This window comes from Trichechus manatus, unplaced genomic scaffold (genome assembly GCF_000243295.1).
Source record: "Trichechus manatus latirostris isolate Lorelei unplaced genomic scaffold, TriManLat1.0 scaffold00004, whole genome shotgun sequence".
NCBI classification, from domain to species: Eukaryota; Metazoa; Chordata; class Mammalia; order Sirenia; family Trichechidae; genus Trichechus; species Trichechus manatus.
This window is the reverse complement of record NW_004443940.1, coordinates 12041216-12059103: the sequence shown is the minus strand read 5'-3', so window position 1 is coordinate 12059103 and position 17888 is coordinate 12041216. Positions and strand designations below refer to the sequence as shown.

The following is a 17888-nucleotide window of genomic DNA, read 5'->3' as shown; positions in this document are numbered from 1 at the left end:
AGTTTGTGAAAATCCAGACTCCCAGTCTCAACCCCACCACAGATTTTGAAACAGAAGGTGGGCCAAGAAATATGTATTTTTAACAAGCTCCAGTTTATTAAAGGCCCAGAAGCTGCACTGGCCACACACTGGGAAGCGTGGGGCTAGAATAATACATCTCTTCCAACCTTCATCTCCCCAAGGACTGAGAGAGCACCACTGATAGGAAAGCAAAGTACTGCTTCTGGTAAATAGGGGTGGTAAACTCTCAGCAACTCCCACCCATTCACCATGGCTGGGATATAAAAATTCCCCTGAGCACCCAAATATACTTTTTATGTATGGTAGCTATATCCAAATATGGTCCCAATGAGTCATGCCTCCAGGAATTCATAAGCTTGTGTAGTCCCCTCCTGCAATGAATCTGGGCTAATCCTGTGGCTCACCGTAACCAACAGAATGCAGAGGGAAGTGCCACTGCACCAGCCTCAGGCTCAAGACAAGAAGGCCTGGCAACTTCCACTTTTATAGTCTGGGGAGCTCTGAGCCATGTGTAAAGTCCTGCTGTCTTGATGGAAACACATGAACAGGCCACATGGTGAGGCCCTGCAACTACAAGGAGACAGAGAGAGGCCTAGCCATCCCGGTGTACCAGCTGCCCCTGCCAAGGTGCCAGACATGTGAATGTACCATCTTGGAAGTTCCAGTGTAGTCAAGTGCCCAGCGACCACAGCCCCAGCTATTACGTGGAGCAGAACTTCCCAGTTAAGCCCAGTCAACTCCAGTCAACCGAAAGAACTAATTTACATTAAACTAGTTTTTATTACGCACCATCATTTAATTTCTTATTGCTGCATTAAAAAAAAAAAAAAAAAAGCCAAAACTTAGAACAACCTCCAGTATATTATTTCTCACGATTCTGAGAACATGGTACATAATAATAATGTTTAATTTCATCTAAACACATTATGGAGTACTTTTACATTCATTAGCTCATTTTATCCTGACAACAATGCTGTGAGTTAAGAAGTGCAAAGATTCATGTTATTCCCCCATTCTGCATATTTTTAAGTGAGATGGCTAAATTAGTAAGTGGCAGAGCTGATCTACTAATGTTGAATACAGGGCTATTTCTTCACAGGCTTAGCCAGTGCCCCTGAGGGGCTCACTGGGGAATGGAGTCAACAGGGGCCAGTCAAGAGCTATTCAAAGAGAAGGAGACGACAGAGATGACCAGATGTGAAGAAAGAGGATTTGAAAGACTCTCTTTCAGAGAGGCTGAGGAGGTAGGAGTCAGGGAGACAGATGAGGAAACGACATTGAGGTGACTTGGCACAAGAGGATTTGAGAGCACAACGGCTAGATATGAAGGTGCAGAAGCTGCCTGGAGGGTCAGCCTTGTCTGCCCTTAGGAGCTGGGCCAGCCACAGACCACAAGGCCAAGGCCACCCAGCCCTACTTCATACCAGTCACCCCATACAGCCACAACTCCCGCCCTCGTCTTGCAGGGCCTGTTGCAAGGAGGACCATGCTCCCCTCTCTGTTTGCGTTGCAGGAAGCGTCTTCAGGGAAGACCATAACTTTTCTAATAACTCAACCACAGTGTGCCCCCCGAGGGGTGTAGATTTGGACTGGAGAGAACCAGGAATCCTGCCACTGTGGATATGACAGGATTAGGCGGTGGGTAAGCAGTTATCCTGCCCATCGCACGCCCTCCTCCTGCCCTCTGTTCCACTGAGTAGTCCTCCAGGCCCTCCAAGGGGCTTCCAGGGGCTGAAATGGAATTGTCATCCTCAGTCCCACCTACCATCAGCCTCCTCAGCCCTAGACTTCCTTCCTGCAGCTGCACATGCCCTGAGGGATGATGAAGACGGAGTCAGGCCAGACCATCTATGCATCCCTAGAAGGCAGTTGGTCTGCAAGAGCCTTCAGAATCTGGCCCATGGCCCTAGAAGAGGTCATAGGCTCCTCAGAGGTATCCACACATTAGGAACAGAGATGAGGTGTGCTCCTGAGGGTCATAAGCCCTCTACTTCAGGGAGCGCCGAGGAGCCAGCCCCACTGCCACTCACTGTGGGGACTCACTGCTTCTGGGTGTGCGTGTAGCTGTGTGTTTGTGCATGTGTGTGCCCTACGTGTGCATATCCATGCCCCACAGAGGGAAGCCTCATCCATGCATAGCACATATGGGACCGGTGGTGAATCTTACAGCCAGGAAACCTCCCAAAGGCAGGGTTGTGAGTTGCAAAAGAAAAAAAATGGGGAGAAATATATTTCTTTTGAAAAAGTCCCCACCCCCCATTGCCAGGGTTGGAGTGAGTTAGTAAACAGCCTCTCTATACTTACTACAGAGACAAGTATTCAGAATCGGAGGAAACTCCTTTGATGAAGGCACAAATGGGAAGAGAAAGGAAGACGTTGTGGAGACAAGTTGACAACACCATGATGACACACATTGAGTACACACACAGTCGGGGACATCCACTTGGGGCTCTGGCCTCAAGCAGATGGGTTCCCTCTGGCAATGCTGGGCCTGCACTCAAAGCAGCACCTGGCTTATGGAGGGACTCAGGGGCTGGAGAGTCTACCAGAATCCACATATGTGGTCATTCTTCCCAGGAGAAGACTGCAACAGGCCACTGAGGGGCTGCTCTCTTCTTGGCAGTGGGACCCTCCCTGGGGGGCCCAGGGGCGGAGTGTTCATATCCGGGAGTGATTCCAGGAGCATATTAAAGACACTTTCATGATCTAAGTGGTTATGGACTATAATAGTATTATTATCCACCACATGATTATATCATTAATCATAACCATAATTAGATCTTACATTTAAATCATGCTTTTTTTATTCATTCAAAGTAAGCTTTCGTCTACAGCTTCCCTTATACACATAACAACCTTAAAAAAGGAACATATTAGCAGCCCCTTTTAACAGATGAGGAAACTGAGGCACAGAGTGGTTAAATGATTTGCTAAAGTTAGCAGTGGAGTTGGGCCTAGAATTCAGGCTCTCTAAACTAGGATCTCTCTAATGCAGTGGTTCTTGGCTTGGGCCGCACATTAGATTCTGCTACAGAGGTCTTAAAAATTCAGGCTGCACACTGCCCCCTTCCCCTACCACCACCCCCCCCGCCCCGTCAGATCTTTTAACTCAGAACCACTGAGGGTGGGACTCGCATCAATAGTTGGTAAAGCTCCCCAGGTGATTCCAATGTGCAGCCAAGGTCCAGAATAGCATCAGCTACACCTGGAAGCTTGCTGCAAATACAGAATCTCAGGTCCCACCTAGACCTACTGAATCAGAGTCTGCATTTTAACAAGATGCCCTAGGGGATTCCTGTGCACACGGAAGTCTGAGAACGGGGGTAGGGGGTAATCCATCTAGAAAGGCCCATCAGCCAGCCGATCTAAGTTAGAGTGAGGGGGCGGTAGGTCAATCCTCAACTTACTCATCATTGCTTAGACTGGGCTTAATTTATAGGGTGGACTGCCAGAGCTCGTGAACGCAACAAGCTTAAATTTGGTAACCCCTATTTCAGACTGCCTAGAAACAGTATAGGGGAAAGCTTTTCAGGTCGGAGACAACACCTGCTTAAAGCGTTGTGGGCTGACTTGCCCCGCCTTCCCTGAAGACACCTTTCTGGGCCTGTGGGTGCACCTCCCTCCCAGCCTGCCTACTCAGCTAACTCACCGTCCAAAGTCTTGGACGGAGACACCACGGGGCTTTTTGTCTCTGACTCTGATGGACTCTTCACTGGAGAAGTAGGTGCAGACTTCACAGGCGACCCAGGCCCTTCTGTGGCAATTTCTTTTTCTCCTGAAAATACAGAAAACCGTCTCAGGATAGAGGTCAACCAGGGGACACATGGACAGAGAGAGAGGGCTCATTTAAAAAAAAAAAAAATTTGCTTTTTTTACTTGGTCACTATTTCTCCTGGCTAATAATGAACTTTCCGGCTGAAGTTAGCTGTGCATTGTTGTTTTAGCTGTTGTATAGTCTGCCCCTGACTCATGGCGACCCCACGTACGACAGAACAAAATGCCGCCTGGTCCTGTGCCACCCTCATGATTGGTTGCAGATCAGACTGTTGTGATCCATAGGGTTTTCACTGGCTGAGTCCCTCGGTGGTGCAAACACTTAAGCACTCGGCTACTAACCAAAAGGGGGCAGGTAAGTGAGGATTGAAAATGAAAACAAGAAAAGGCTAGACAGAGCCACAAAGGCCCTGCCAGGTAGGAAGGAATGTATCCAGGGCCTCTGGCAAGGAGTGGCTGCCAAGGGAAATTCACTGTAAGGAGGCTATTCCCAAGACTCTCTTTAAAAAGTTTTCATTACCACTTTTATGACATTATTTTCCTCAGGTTTCAAGGTGTGGCAGAGAGGATGGTTCTGGAAGACTGTGGAATCAGCTGAGCAAGTCCTAGATGGGCCCTCCAAGGCTTTAGAGCAACTCACACAAGAATACAGAATCAGGGGTGCATTCTGCCTGCACTGCTGGGCAGAAAGGATCTAGGTTCCTCTACCTCCACCCCTACCCCACTAGAAATCACTAGCCTCTCCTAAAAAACAAGGCTGTGCTTAAGCCCAGTTGCAAGGAGTGAAGGAGGGAGAGGGTGGGGAAGAAGAGAAACCCTGTGGTCTAAAGAGGAAAACTAGGTTTGAAATCACTTTTGAGAAGAGTACAACTGGGAGGGCCAGTTGCACTGTGGAGTAAATCCGACATTTTAAATGGAAAGAGGCTAAGATGGGTAGTGTTCAAAGTTTGCAACCCAGGACATTCTATTAATAACATCAGAACAAAAGGATTCCTCCCACCTAAAGGAAGCATGATATAAAATAAGATGAAGAACTAAAGCCAGACAGATGTGTCATATCAATAAATATAAATGGGATAAACTCAGTTGTTAAAAGAAAAAGACTCTCTTATTAAATATCGTATGTTACTCAGCCCTACTACACATGGCTAAAAGGCATGATATGAATTTACATTCAGCAGACTTAGCAACAAACAATAAACACACACCTTGATTAGCAAAGAGGGTTCTTTTTTTAACCTGGCTGCTAAACCACTACATTCCAATGGTTTGATGAACTAAAAACACAATTCCTTTGCAAAAACAGGGGCAAAGTGTTGCTGGAGTGTTTGGCACATGGGACCTATCTCTGTGGCAAGCAGAGCTGGTTAGAGTTAAGAGTCGCTATCCAGGGAGCAGGCTGGACCTATCCCCCCTGAGGCCAGACTGCTGGGTACACTCAAGAGGGCAATGGGGCAGGCCCCTGATGATCTCTTCATTTCCTGCAATGCAACTGGCATCTCCACTTCTGGAAAATGGCAGCAACACACATTACCACCACATTACACAATACCATCAACACTAATTTGAAAAGAAGGTCCATCCATCCCACTCTATCTAAAAACACCTTCTTCTGCTCCATGGGCTGGGCCCTTCCTGGGCTCCCTTCCCTGCATACACTCCCTGTGGTTTTGTTCAGGCCTCTCTTCTTGCCTTGGTAACTCTTCCCATTCCTTTCAACCTTGCTCATTTTTAAGGGACCAACTCCAGTCTGATCCTCACCGTGTTCTTACCCCCCATGCCAAACCACCTACCCTGGCCTACTGAAACCTCTCCCTTTCCTGAGCTACTGAGTTCTTAGTCATCCACTGGCTTATATATGTGTATCTCCTAGCAACGTAACAAGAGTTTAGGCTCCTTGAGGGCAGGCACTGTGTCTTCTTTACCTTTGCACTCTCCACAGATGTTGAACGAGTTTGCAGGAATTGTAGTAGATGGAGTGTTCCTTGAGTATTTACCACATTTCTGCTTCTAGCCCTATTTAAACTTTTCAGTTTTACAACCTACAGTGAATGGTGGATGTACTGGGCATTCTAGGAAAACCCCGGATGCCTATAGCATTCTGTATACTGTGAAACAAAACACTGGTGAAAGCTGAGCTGAAAAGCATGACTGAGGTTTTATTTTTTTAAGAACACTGGGTCAGGCATGAGTTTGTGTATGTGGCCTAAGGGTGAAAGCAGGATCTCAACCATAGCAAAGACACTGAGTGCCCAGGAGAGGTTCCAGTTTAGAGGAAAGCACGCTGACCATAACCAAGAGATTTGGTGCTAATACTGCCTCTTTGACACGCTGTGTGGCCACAGGTGATGAATTATTGTCTCCAGGCATCCTTTTCTGTACAGCTTTGTTTTAGTTTTCTAAATGTGCTAACACGTACTGTCCCGTTTTATTTTCAGGACACCCCTACCATGTAGCTATTGATCGGAAGGGCGAATGTGTAATTTATTCTCCACTTTTGGGACACTTCTGTCTCATTTTATCAGATGCTTTTGAGAATGAAAGGGGCACTATTAATTACATACTGGCAACAGGCATAAACTGACACTGTCCTGGCAAATAAAACCTATGAACACCTTGGGTGCTGACAACTGAATTTGACAACTAAGAACACTGAGGCTCAGAGAGGCTGTCCCCTCAGGCTACCCAGGATGATGGTGGCCACATCAGTATCTGCTGACTTGCTCTGCTCCCTCTCTGGGTGCTCCTGCCCTCTCCCCTCCACCCTGGGAGAATCCTGAAGGGATAGCGCCTCTCACCCCGGGATTATTTACCATCAAGCTCTAGTTTCTTCCTCTCCACCTCTTTCTTGTACTCCTCCAGCTCCTGGTCGGTGAGTTGGCTGAAGGGGTTGGGCATGGTCTCCTCTGAATCGTCTTTGGTATCCACATCGCCCTTGGACATCAGCTGACTCTCTGTAGACTGAAAGTTAACCACAGAGTGCATGTCGCTCTCGGAACGCCGCGGGCAGAGCCCAGGCCAGCTTCCTTTCAGACTCATGTGGCTGCCAGAGGTCTTGCTAGGGATAGTGCAGCATGCAGCTCCTTGGAAACAGCTCAGGGCCTTGGCGTAGGGGTTGTTCACTCCTCCCCACAGCTACCTCACCCCCAGACCCAGATTCTTTGCAACTGCCTGGATAAATGCAGGGGTCCACCCTCTGCCCCTGAAATAAAACCAAAAGATGCTCCCAAGCAGAAGGAAGACACACCTTTATTGCAGACCCTTCTATGGACACTTCCAAGCCATCAATCACTACGCAAATACAGTCAGTGGCCCAAAGTCATCAGCAAAGCCCAGCAAGCATAGCATTGGCTCAAGCAAGCTTCATGCCAGCCGCGCCCCACCATTGCCCCTGCCCAACCCCCAAAGCAGTGCAGGCCACAACACAACAGTATTAAATCATATGCAAAACACACAGCGGAGTCAGTGCAAACTGTTAGTCCTGTTTTGCACGCGGTCATAAATTGCAAGAGGGCCAAGGTCCTGAACTGGGAATCTTCAACCCGCCCGTCCTGCAGGTCCCTGAGGGGACATCCACAGTATGACTTTTTCGCCATCTTTGTGGAAAGGTGGGTATGGGCAGCTGATGAGCTGGAACTTTTATAAGCTTTAAGGGATTGTTTGGCCCTTCTAGTCCAAAATAGAGACGAAAATTCAGACTCCGGAGCCCTTTTTCCTAATTCAGCACCCTTATCTTGGCCTTTGAGAATCCACTGCTCTGAGGCTGAGGAACAGCAAATGGAAACCACCCTGAGGGGAGGTAAGCCTCCCTCTCCGTGAAATCTGAGCAGTTGGCCCCCATCATGCCCTCCAGGCTTCCTTGCCCAGGCTGCCAGGCCTTCTGATGAGGGGCTCATGGATTCCTTCCAAAAGGGAGGCAACAGTGGCTTATCTTAACAAATCAGCTGCAGAGAGGGAGAATTCAAGACCAGGATCCCAAGAGGAGAGACTCCAAAGAGAGCACTTGGTCTAAACAACAGAGTTTTTACCATGTTTGCTCATTGCGCTGAGATCTCATCTTCCCCACCATCATGGGCTATTTCTACCCCTAACCCTGATGCTTAGTCAGTGTTCCCCATCTTGGTGGAGATGAAGTGGGGTGGAAGTGGGTGCAAAGAGAGTCTTCACACTTCTGCTAATGGGCACCCACCTTATGGGCTGCAGCCGGATCTCAACTTCGCAGAGAGGAACATTTCCCTGTATTTTCCCCTTACTGCTAAGGAAAATACTCTGCCTGTTGCCAGTGGGTAGGGATGATTTCAAACATGAGCCAGGATTCTGATCTTTACCCCTTTTGCTAAGCACCAGACAAACACTGTTCTATTTTAAGCATGAAAACAATGAATTTCTACTTTCTAACTCTATGTGGTTTGTGTGGGCAACTGTCCCTTCCCACCCTGTTGGAGCACCAGTCCTTACGTGTATGCCTGCCTCTGTGACTGCATGAGCATCTTCCCAGATCTACAACCTGATGCCATTTCCATGCACAGAGGTCAGAAACACGCAGGACGGGGGCAAGCCGGGAGCACCTGGGAGACGCCAGCCACATGCCCTATAATTCTCCACTTTGCAGAATACTAATATTGGGCAAAGCGGAGTTCCAAGGTGGAAGGGGACATGGAAACCGACATCACTCCATGGGCAGGCTGGGCTACTGCTCCCCCAGCCTAGTGCCCAAAGGGGGCAATTAGACATCGTCCCTGGTCCTCACAACACCCCTGTGAAGTGGACCTCAGTTTTGCAGCAAGAGCACAGGGGAAAATGGGCATGAGGACTCAGGGGTTCTGCTGCTCAGCCCCAGGCACTGCAGACCCAGAAGGCAAGCACATGTCCCCTCCAGACAGGGGCGGCTTCTGCTGTACCGGGCTCCGGCTCTTCTCGGCGATGACGCTTGCTAGGAGCTGGGACTGAGGCCCTGCCGACTTCACGTCCTGCCGATTTTGTTCTCGAATCTGTGTGGAGAGGGTAAGGGGAGAGTGAGCTAGCTGTTTAGGGTCAGAGTGTGGAGTTGGGGGCAGGGCGTTCCCAGGGCATGGTAGCGTCCACTGCGGCCAGTGACTGTGGCTGAGAAAGGTCCTCCAGTGTGTGGGAGCCTGTCGCTTCTATTAACACAATGAGTCTACTCCAGGATGTCTCCATGTGTATTTCTGAGTGAATGAGTAGTTTGTTTAAAACACCAGACTTTCATGAACTCTGAGATGGTAATTGTAAGAGGTAAAGAGTATAGCTAGACAGATTAGATGCTTGAGGGAGTGGCTCTCAAATTTTAATATGCCTAAGAAGCCCCTGAAGAATTTGTTTAAATACAGATTCCTGGGGCCACCGCACAGCTATTGAATCTGAATCTCTGGATGGCGTGGCCCAGGAATCTGCATTTTAAACAAGTACTGTTAGGGGTCCTTGGACCACACACTGAAACACTGTTCTGTGAGCCTATTGGAGATGATCTGCTGCAGCTTAAGTTTTTAAAGTAACATTAGAAATATGAGCGAGTAAACTGCAAGGCAAAAGTCCAGAAATAAATATAAAGGACTTTGGAAAACTTGAAAATAAGCCAAAAGGATAATAGCACCAAATTAATTAAAATTCCATGTGGGCAGATGTTTAGGACACATCTACTGAGTAAAGCAATTACCCCTATATGGAAGAGGATTATATAGGACTACACAAGCACAATCACGGGAACAGGTTCAATAAATGGTGGTTTCTTTCCCACATGAGGCATCTGGGACGTTGGTAAGTCAGGCACATCCTGGAAGCTGAGCTCATGTTTGCAGGACCTGAGCCACCCCCTGTGAGAGAAGGGATGGCGAGGTAAGCAGGCCCACTCACCTTGTTCCGCATGTCCAGCACTTCTTGGGGGTCAGTATAGAGAGGCACAAATTGGTTTGGGTTTTCGATCCGTATGGGCATGCCACTGCTGGATTTCTCGACTTCATCAGCCTTCATCCACTGAACAAACACAAGGTCAGCTGGGTAAGGCAACAGAGCAAGGCCCACACGTTCCCCCAGTGCCCTGGGCCCACCTGGCCGACTTGGAAGGTCAGAAGCCTACACAGAGATGTTCTCTCCTTTTGGGCCTCTTTGATGTCTGACTCCCAGAGCAGAAATACACAACAAATAACTTACAATCTGTCAAAGAAGGTCCTCAGGCCAATCAATGGGCAGCCATGAAGAACACTGGAGAGTAGGGACAGACCTTGGTAACCACCTTTGACAGACGAGCAACCGCTCGTGCGCCAGTATTAGATGATTCATTGATTTGAATCTGCACGGTTTCATTTTTTATGAAGAGCTATTCTCTTGGCGTCCAGCTAACCAGCTGCTATTGAGTCAATTCCGACTCGTGGCAACCCCATGTGTGTCAGAGTAGAATTATGCTCCATAGGGTTTTCAATGGCTGATATTTTGGAAGTAGATCACTAGGCCTTTCCTCCCAGGCACCTCTGGGTGGATTCAAACCTCCAACCTTTCGGTTAGCAACCAAGCACAGCCAAGCATGTTAACCATTTGCACTACACAAGGACTCCAGCTGTCAGTTACTTTTATGTTAATAAAAACTTGTATTGAGAGTCAGGGTGTATGTGAGAGAAAGCGACACAGAGGGAGAGCAGGTGGGTGGGAGGAAAGGAAGGGAGAAACAGAGAAGGAGAGAAGCCAGAAGATGGGAGGACAAAGGAGAAAGACAGAGAGGGAGGGAGAAGAATATAGCTTAACAGAAATGGACATCCTGCCCACCTCTCGGGTTTACATCAGACGTGCTATCCAAATGTTCAACTGCAGCCCTAGAATTTCCCAGAAGCCCCCCTCTGGATGTGGGAGCAAGAAGCAGAAACCAACTGCTCCTGGGTTTTGTACTACTGGGAGAGACCTGGTCTAGCCCTCCTCTGGAGAAATCTGCTCCTCAGACCCAAAAGCTCAGAGCACAGGTTCAAGAATGAAGTGGTCAAAGGCTCCATCGGCATGAGCAGCTGTTCCCAGATAACCAACAGGAAGCTCCAAGAGGAAGTTGTACTGACTCACAGCCAGGGGAGATCTGCTCTGTTCTTTTAAAGCTGCTTAACCCCACAAAATGTAGCCCAACTCTCCCTCTCCACCCCATCTGTCCTGGACTTCCCCAGCAGAAGCCTCCTGGTCCCCTCTCCTTACTGTGGTCTTGGGCCGAGGGCTGCCCATGCTCCTCTGGACCTCGTCAGCCACGTTGACCCTCAGGTAGGTGTTGGGAGTGTTGAGCCAGCGGGTCTTCTCCTTCTGCTGTTTCTGGGCATGGTGCCGTAGGACAGGCACTGGGGTGCCGTCCTCTTCAAACACGAAGGCTGTGACCGTGGCTGGGATCTCCACCTCACTTTTGTGTTTGGTTTTCTCTTGAACAACAGGGTGACGGTATGTGTAGCCTGTTCTGTAACCCTAAAATGGACAAAAAAATAAGCCTCCGATGGTGGGGGAAATGGTTTGATGTGTGCACGCACAGCACACACATATTGCTCCCTTCCATTTAAAGGATTCAATTTAAACCAGAACCTCCAGAATACAACCTAGGCCTTGTAGCTTTTCTGGTATATTTCAGAATCATTCCCTCCCCGTGGTGTCTGTTACAGATTGAATTGTGCCCCCCAAAATGTGTTGAATTTCTGACCCTTGTACAGCTGGATGTGATCCTGTTTGGAAACAGGGTCTCCTTTTGTTATGCTAATGAGGTCATATGGGCATAGGGTGGATCCTAAACCTTATCCTTTCTGAGTTATAAAAAGAGCAGAATTGATACAGAGACACATGTGGGGGAAGACAGATGACATGTGAGGATCATCTATAACCCAAGGAACACCTGGGGCTACCAACAAGGAAGGAATCAACACGGCTGAGACCCTGATTTGGACTTTTTTTCTCCAAAAGTGTGAGAAATTAAACTTCTGTTCTTTAAAGTCATCCATTTGTGGTAGCACGAGGTAACTAAGACAGTCCCCCAGTCCCTCCCTTCCTCCACGCCCAACACAGTCCTCTGATCAGGGCTGAGAAAATCCCTGGAACCTCCTGAGCCAGCCAGACAGAGCTCCTTCCCCAGACAGAACTCCACCCCCTCATCTGGCTCAGTGGTTCTCAACTTGGGTTGCACATTAGAATCACCTGGGAGGCTTTAAAAATTATGATTCCAGGTCCCACCGCAGAGATGGTGATGAAATGGTGTGACCTGGGCTACAGGACTTTTTTAAAGGCCTCCCAGATTATTCTAGTGGTCACCCTAGTGGTCACTCCCTCCCTTTCTCACCTCCCAAGCTTCTTAACTATTTCCCTCTTGTAGCCCTGAAATTTGACCCCAGAACATGCCTGTCTCCTGAGTGAGCCACACCCCACAGAGGCAGTGATTTTCAGTGATAGCAAATGTGAGAAATCTTGGCAACAGCCGGAGTATTCGCTGTTTTATCTTCTTTCTTTATTTTTTAAATTAAAATAGCATTAAGGAATTTTTTCTGATTATAAAGAAAATACAGACTCCTGTAGGAAAATTAAACAATATGGAAAAGCATAAAGAAAACAGTGGGCTTTATGCAAAATCGCACCTCCAGAGACAACTACTAACAATCCTTCCAGTCATCTCTCCATGCATAAATATATATGTGCATGTATGCAACTATATATAAGTGTATATAAGTGGTACCCTACTACATAAGCTTCTTTATAAGCTGCTTTTCCAGCTCTTCATTGTGTTTTGGAGATTTTTCCATGTTATTGAGCCTATAAACACGTTGTTGTTGTTAGTTGCCATCAAGTTGACTCCGACTCACAGCGACCTTATGTATAAGAGAACCAAACGTTGCCCAGTCCTGTGCCATCTTCATGACTGCTGATATGTTTGAGTCCATATAAATATATAGGAGCCTTTAAACGGCATAGTATTCCAATGAATGGACATATCATAATTTATCTAACCAATATCCTACCGATAGACACTCTGTTATTATAAACCACCCCGAAATGAGCATCTTTGCACATTTTTCTTTAGTCAACTGAATGAGTCTTTCCTTGGGATAAATTCCTAGAATTAAAATTACTGGGTCAAAAGGTACACATTATAAGTTTTTATATATTTATCATATCCATCTTCTCAAAATGTTGAGCCAATTTACATTTCTATCAATGGTATTTGAGTTTTCTGTTCTCTTTCCCCTCTCCCATATTGAATATTGCCCAGCTCTTTTAAACAAATATTTTGTAATCAGATGGGTTAAAAGCAAAATTGTCTGTTTTTTTCTTTCTTTTTCTGATTACTAGTAAAATTGGATATTTAAATTCTATTTAATGATCACTTGAATCTCTTCCTTTGTAAATTGTCTGTTTATGTTCTTTGCCTGTTTTTCTACTGAGATGTTTATCTTTTTCACATTGATTTGTAATTTCTCTTTGTATACTAAGGATATTAACCTTTTGATTGTCACAGATGTTGCAAATATTTTCCTCCCACAGTTTGCCTGTTATCCTTGTTTATGGTGGGGAGAGTGGTTTATAGAAATGTAAATTTTGAAATTTTAATGTAATCATATTTGTCAATATTTATCACCATGATTTCAGACTTTCCTGCCATGCTTAACAGGGTCTTCCCCAGCACAAAATTATCAAAAGTATTAATGTATGTTTTTTAATACCTATATGACTCCACTTTTATGTTTAAATTGTTGATAAATCAGGAATGTATCTCATTGAAAGGAATGAGGTGGCAATCCAGCTTAGTTTTATTTCCCAAATTGCTAATAGTCTATCTTTTTCCCCCATAGACGTCATATGCTAAATTCTCATATACTCTTCAGTCTATTTCTGGATTCTCTAAGCTGTTCCAGTGATCTGCCTGTCCATTCTGCACTAGTGCTACACCGTTTAATGGACTAAGGCTTTGTAACACTTTACCTTGTGGTGGAAAAAGTATCCCTAATTATTCTTGTTTTCTATAGAATTTTCCCAGCCATTCTGAATTTCTCCTGGATGAACATTTTATTAAGTCCTTACACTCTTCCTCATTTTTGAGGGAATTACATTGAGTTTATAGATTAATTGGGAGGGTGGGGAGGAACCTCTTTACCCTATTGGGACTGTCTAACCAAGAATAAGTTACAACTCTTCATTGATTTCATGTCTTCTCTGCTGTCCCTTGGTAAATTTTACAGTTTTCTTCATATGGGTTCTGCTTAATTTATGATTTTTCTCATTTGCAAATGGGATTATTTCCTCCCACTATTATATTTTGTAAATGGATAATGTTAAGATACAAGAAAGCTAGTGATTTTTGCATATATTCTAATAATTGGCCATCTTACCATTTCTACTATTTATTGGATTTCTAACATTTTATTATTTCTAATATTATTCAGTTGATTTTTTTGGACTTTATAGACATCTGACCATATTATCTCTAAAGAATATTAATCTCCTCTCTTTGCCAATATTTATTTTTTAAAAAAAAAACAGTTGTTGTCAAGCTGACACTGACTCTTGGCGACCCCATATGTGTCAGAGTATAACTGTGTTCCATAGGGTTTTCAATGGCTGATTCTTCAGAATTAGATCGCCAGGCCTTACTTCTAATATTTATACGCCAGACTATATTGGATTGAGTTCCAGGAATAATGATCGTGCTGAGAGCAGGAATCACTGTTTTGCTTCGAAGATGAATGGACATTCTTCCAGAGTTTCACCATGATTCTGCCTTTTGTTTTGAAAAAAGTTATTTTAATCATGTTAAATAAGTATTCTTCTGTTCTGTTTAACAGCTATTATTTTTATAAATGATGATCAATTTATATCAAGCACTTTTGGTATTCATTAAGATGATCAAGAGGTTTTGATCCTTTGGCTTGTTAATACTGTGAAATATATTTAAAAGATTTATAATATTGAACCATCCCTGAATACCAGCAATGAACCTTCATTTGATTGTTGTGTTTTATTATTCTAACGTTTTGCCAGATATTATTTGCTAGTTTTCACGCAACATTTTTCATCAACATTCAAAGTTGATTGGTCTAAATGTGTTATAATTGTTGAGGCTGGTATTCTTCTCTAAAACAGTTTAAATAGCATAGGAATTGTCTATTTCTTAAAGGTTTGAAAGAATTCCTGCATGAAACCATCTGATCCTGGTGCTTTATTTAGGCATTGAGTACTCAGCACACAAATGTTAATGAGTTTTATTTTCACTGTGGATTGTATCCTTTATCATTATAAAGTGACACTCACAGTCACCTCGGTAATAATGGGGAGACAGTTTAGAGGAACTGGAGATAGGGAGAAAATTATCGTAATGGCTTAGGCACAGTAAAGAGGGTCCAAGGTGGTAGCCATGAGGATGGGGAAAACATTAATAAGATATAAAAATGTTACAAAGGTATGTTTCATGTTTCACTTTTCTGAGCAATCTAAGAAGTCACAGTCTTTTCTTGCAATTAACTCCTCATTGTATATGCTTTCCTCCTGTTCTTGAATCGTCTCATATTTATATCCCATATCATCAACTAAACTGTTAGCCTCTAGAAGAAGGAAGAATGTCTCAGAATTCTCTTATATCTGTTAAAGGACCAGCCTATTCCTAGCACATACCAATTAACTCCTTACATGATTGATGCAGTCACTTATCACAGTAGGAGATCATTATAACGCTGATGATCAGGGATAAAGAAATTAGCGGTATTATGTGCTTTTCTGTGTTAAAGGCATGAGATTAGGAAGCAAAGCAGAACAAACCACATAAGGGGAGTGAACTAAACCACAATGTAACAGAAGATCTTTGTTTCTGATATTTACTCAATTCTACTTCTAATATCTGCCAGTGTCTCCCTACCCCTTCTCCAAGCACTCTGAGGTATGACGACATCCACAGCTCTTAGCAGGGGTGGCAAAGGCCATCATTTAAGAAAACTTAACTACTAGTAGAATGACCACAAATTCTAAATCAAATTGCCAATCAATGAGGCTTCAACATCTTAACCATGATGCTGGCAGTTCTCATGCCCACCTAAATAGAGCCTCCTACTGGCTGGCTCTGGGAGGCTAAGCCTCAACAGACTGGTCTGGAAGGCCAATGGCAGGAGACTCAACTCACCAGGTTGTCCAGCATCCTCATGAGGGCCTCAAACTCGTGCTCCCCTAGCCGGCTCTTCTGCATGGGCCCGAAGGTGCTCCCCGCCCACTGCACGGAGCCCACCTCGTGGGGCCGGTACTTCTCCTGCTCCAGAAGGATGAGGTTCTCCACTCCCCCAGCACTGGACAGAGCGGACACCTGTGGCAAAGAGAGCGAGCCCTCAGGTCATGCGCATGCACAGGTGGGTGTATGTGGGTGCCAGGAGAGTGCAGAGTAGGAGAGGGGAACTTAGAACCACCAACATCTGGGAAACTGAGCTGCATTTACCTCTTTCCTCCTGGAGGAAAAGTCACCCCCGGTTTGCTGGGCATGCACCATTAATATGGAAAGAGGTATTAGTAGTTTATTTCCTGATATAAAACTATAATGAAAAAGGTAATAACGAGTGCTAAACCTTAAGAATAACACAATACAGAGGACTGAAAAGTCATCCGTAATACAGACTAACTTCTAGTTGTAATTATTTCTGGGAAGTGAAGGAGGATGAGATCAGAATTGGCTCCAAAGGGAACTTTGACTTTTGTCTATTTCTTTAAAAGAAAAAGCTCTGAAGCAAAAAGGCTGCTAGTGTTTGTTAAATCAAGGTAGTGGGTGTCCATTATGTTGTTTTTTGCATTTTTCTGTGTGTCTGAAAGATTTTCCATAATTTTTAAAAAGACATTGCAAAGAAATAGGCTGGCTTCTGGGCCAGTGCAATTTCGAGCGTTGCCTGACAAGATGAAGGAACAGGCCTAGGGGAAGAACTCAGCCCTTCACAGTCAGTCCAGGACACCCAGAATGAGGAGGCAGGTGACAGTGTTGATAGCGCACAGCCAGGGCCCGTGCAGGGGCTACACTGCTTTCACCAAGGGACTTGGAGGGTCTGCCCCCATTGTCAAGATTCCATGGGGAAGAGAGGATGCAGGTGGTTGCAGACAATAAACTTGGAGTCTTAGAGCAACAGATGTGTGTATATACAAGTGATTTTAGAATGACGCTAATAAACATTCATCAATCTAACCAATTCCCTTGTTTTCTAATTCCATGCTCATCTAATGGTACATTCTATTTTACTCTCACGTATCCACCACTCAGATATTATTGGCCATGATTTGGCTTCCAGGATAGGTCCCCCTAAACAGAGAGAGGTGGTGGTTTTTAAGTACACTCCAGGTAGCGATGTGGGAGTTTTACACTGCACATTAGTGCGTTAGCATTCTCATTAATATTTGATTTCCCAGGTAAGCCTGCTTATTAACTAGGAATTGCTCTGATCGTAGAAACTCTCAGCGTTCCAATTTTTTGTGACAGTTTTTTTTTACTGCAAACTAAAGGATCCAATTTAGTTTGCTGACAAATGCAGGTTTACGAATTCATGAGAATGCAGGATGGATCCTGAAGTGTGTTAAGTTCATCAGAGTAACAAATGCCTCCTATGAGACCTCTTGGAGGCCATCCAGGCAACCTTCCCCAGGTGCCCCCATCACTCTGTGAAGAGGAGGAGGCAAGAACACTCACTTTCCACACCCTTTTCATCCAAGACACATGTCCAATGGAAGGCTCCATTTTTATCTTATAAAGATGACTCCACACCCTGGCAAAGACAATCGTGTGTGATTGAAGCTTTGAATTGGAATAGGCCTTTGGTTTTGTTGTTCTTGTGTGCCATCAAGTTGATTCCGACTCACAGTGACCCTATATGACAAAGTAGAACTGCCCCAAAGGGTTTCTGAGGCTGAAATCCTTACGGCAGCAGATCACCAGGTGTTTTCCCTGCGGAGTGGCTGGTGGTTCAAACCACCGGCCTTTCAGTTAGCAGCCAAGCGCTTAACCATTGTGCCAACCAGGGCTCCTTAAATAGGCCTTAAAAAAACAAAAACCAAACACATTGATGTTGAGTCGATTCCAAATCATAGCAACCCTATAGGACAGAGTGGAATTGCCCTAT

General features: G+C 45.2%; 1 protein-coding gene across 1 annotated transcript in view; it reads right to left on the bottom strand.

Annotated features, from left to right (window-relative positions):
• ADD2 (adducin 2) overlaps nucleotides 1-17888 on the bottom strand; it is a 59510-nt gene that overhangs the window by 6600 nt on the left and 35022 nt on the right. Inside the window, exons 9-14 of the mRNA XM_004369374.2 lie at nucleotides 15923-16099; nucleotides 10984-11241; nucleotides 9667-9786; nucleotides 8697-8786; nucleotides 6609-6756; nucleotides 3671-3796 (exon numbers count right to left, since the gene is read on the bottom strand). Of these exons, the coding sequence (XP_004369431.1) occupies nucleotides 3671-3796; nucleotides 6609-6756; nucleotides 8697-8786; nucleotides 9667-9786; nucleotides 10984-11241; nucleotides 15923-16099 (919 nt within the window). The remainder of the gene's footprint in view (nucleotides 1-3670; nucleotides 3797-6608; nucleotides 6757-8696; nucleotides 8787-9666; nucleotides 9787-10983; nucleotides 11242-15922; nucleotides 16100-17888) is intronic.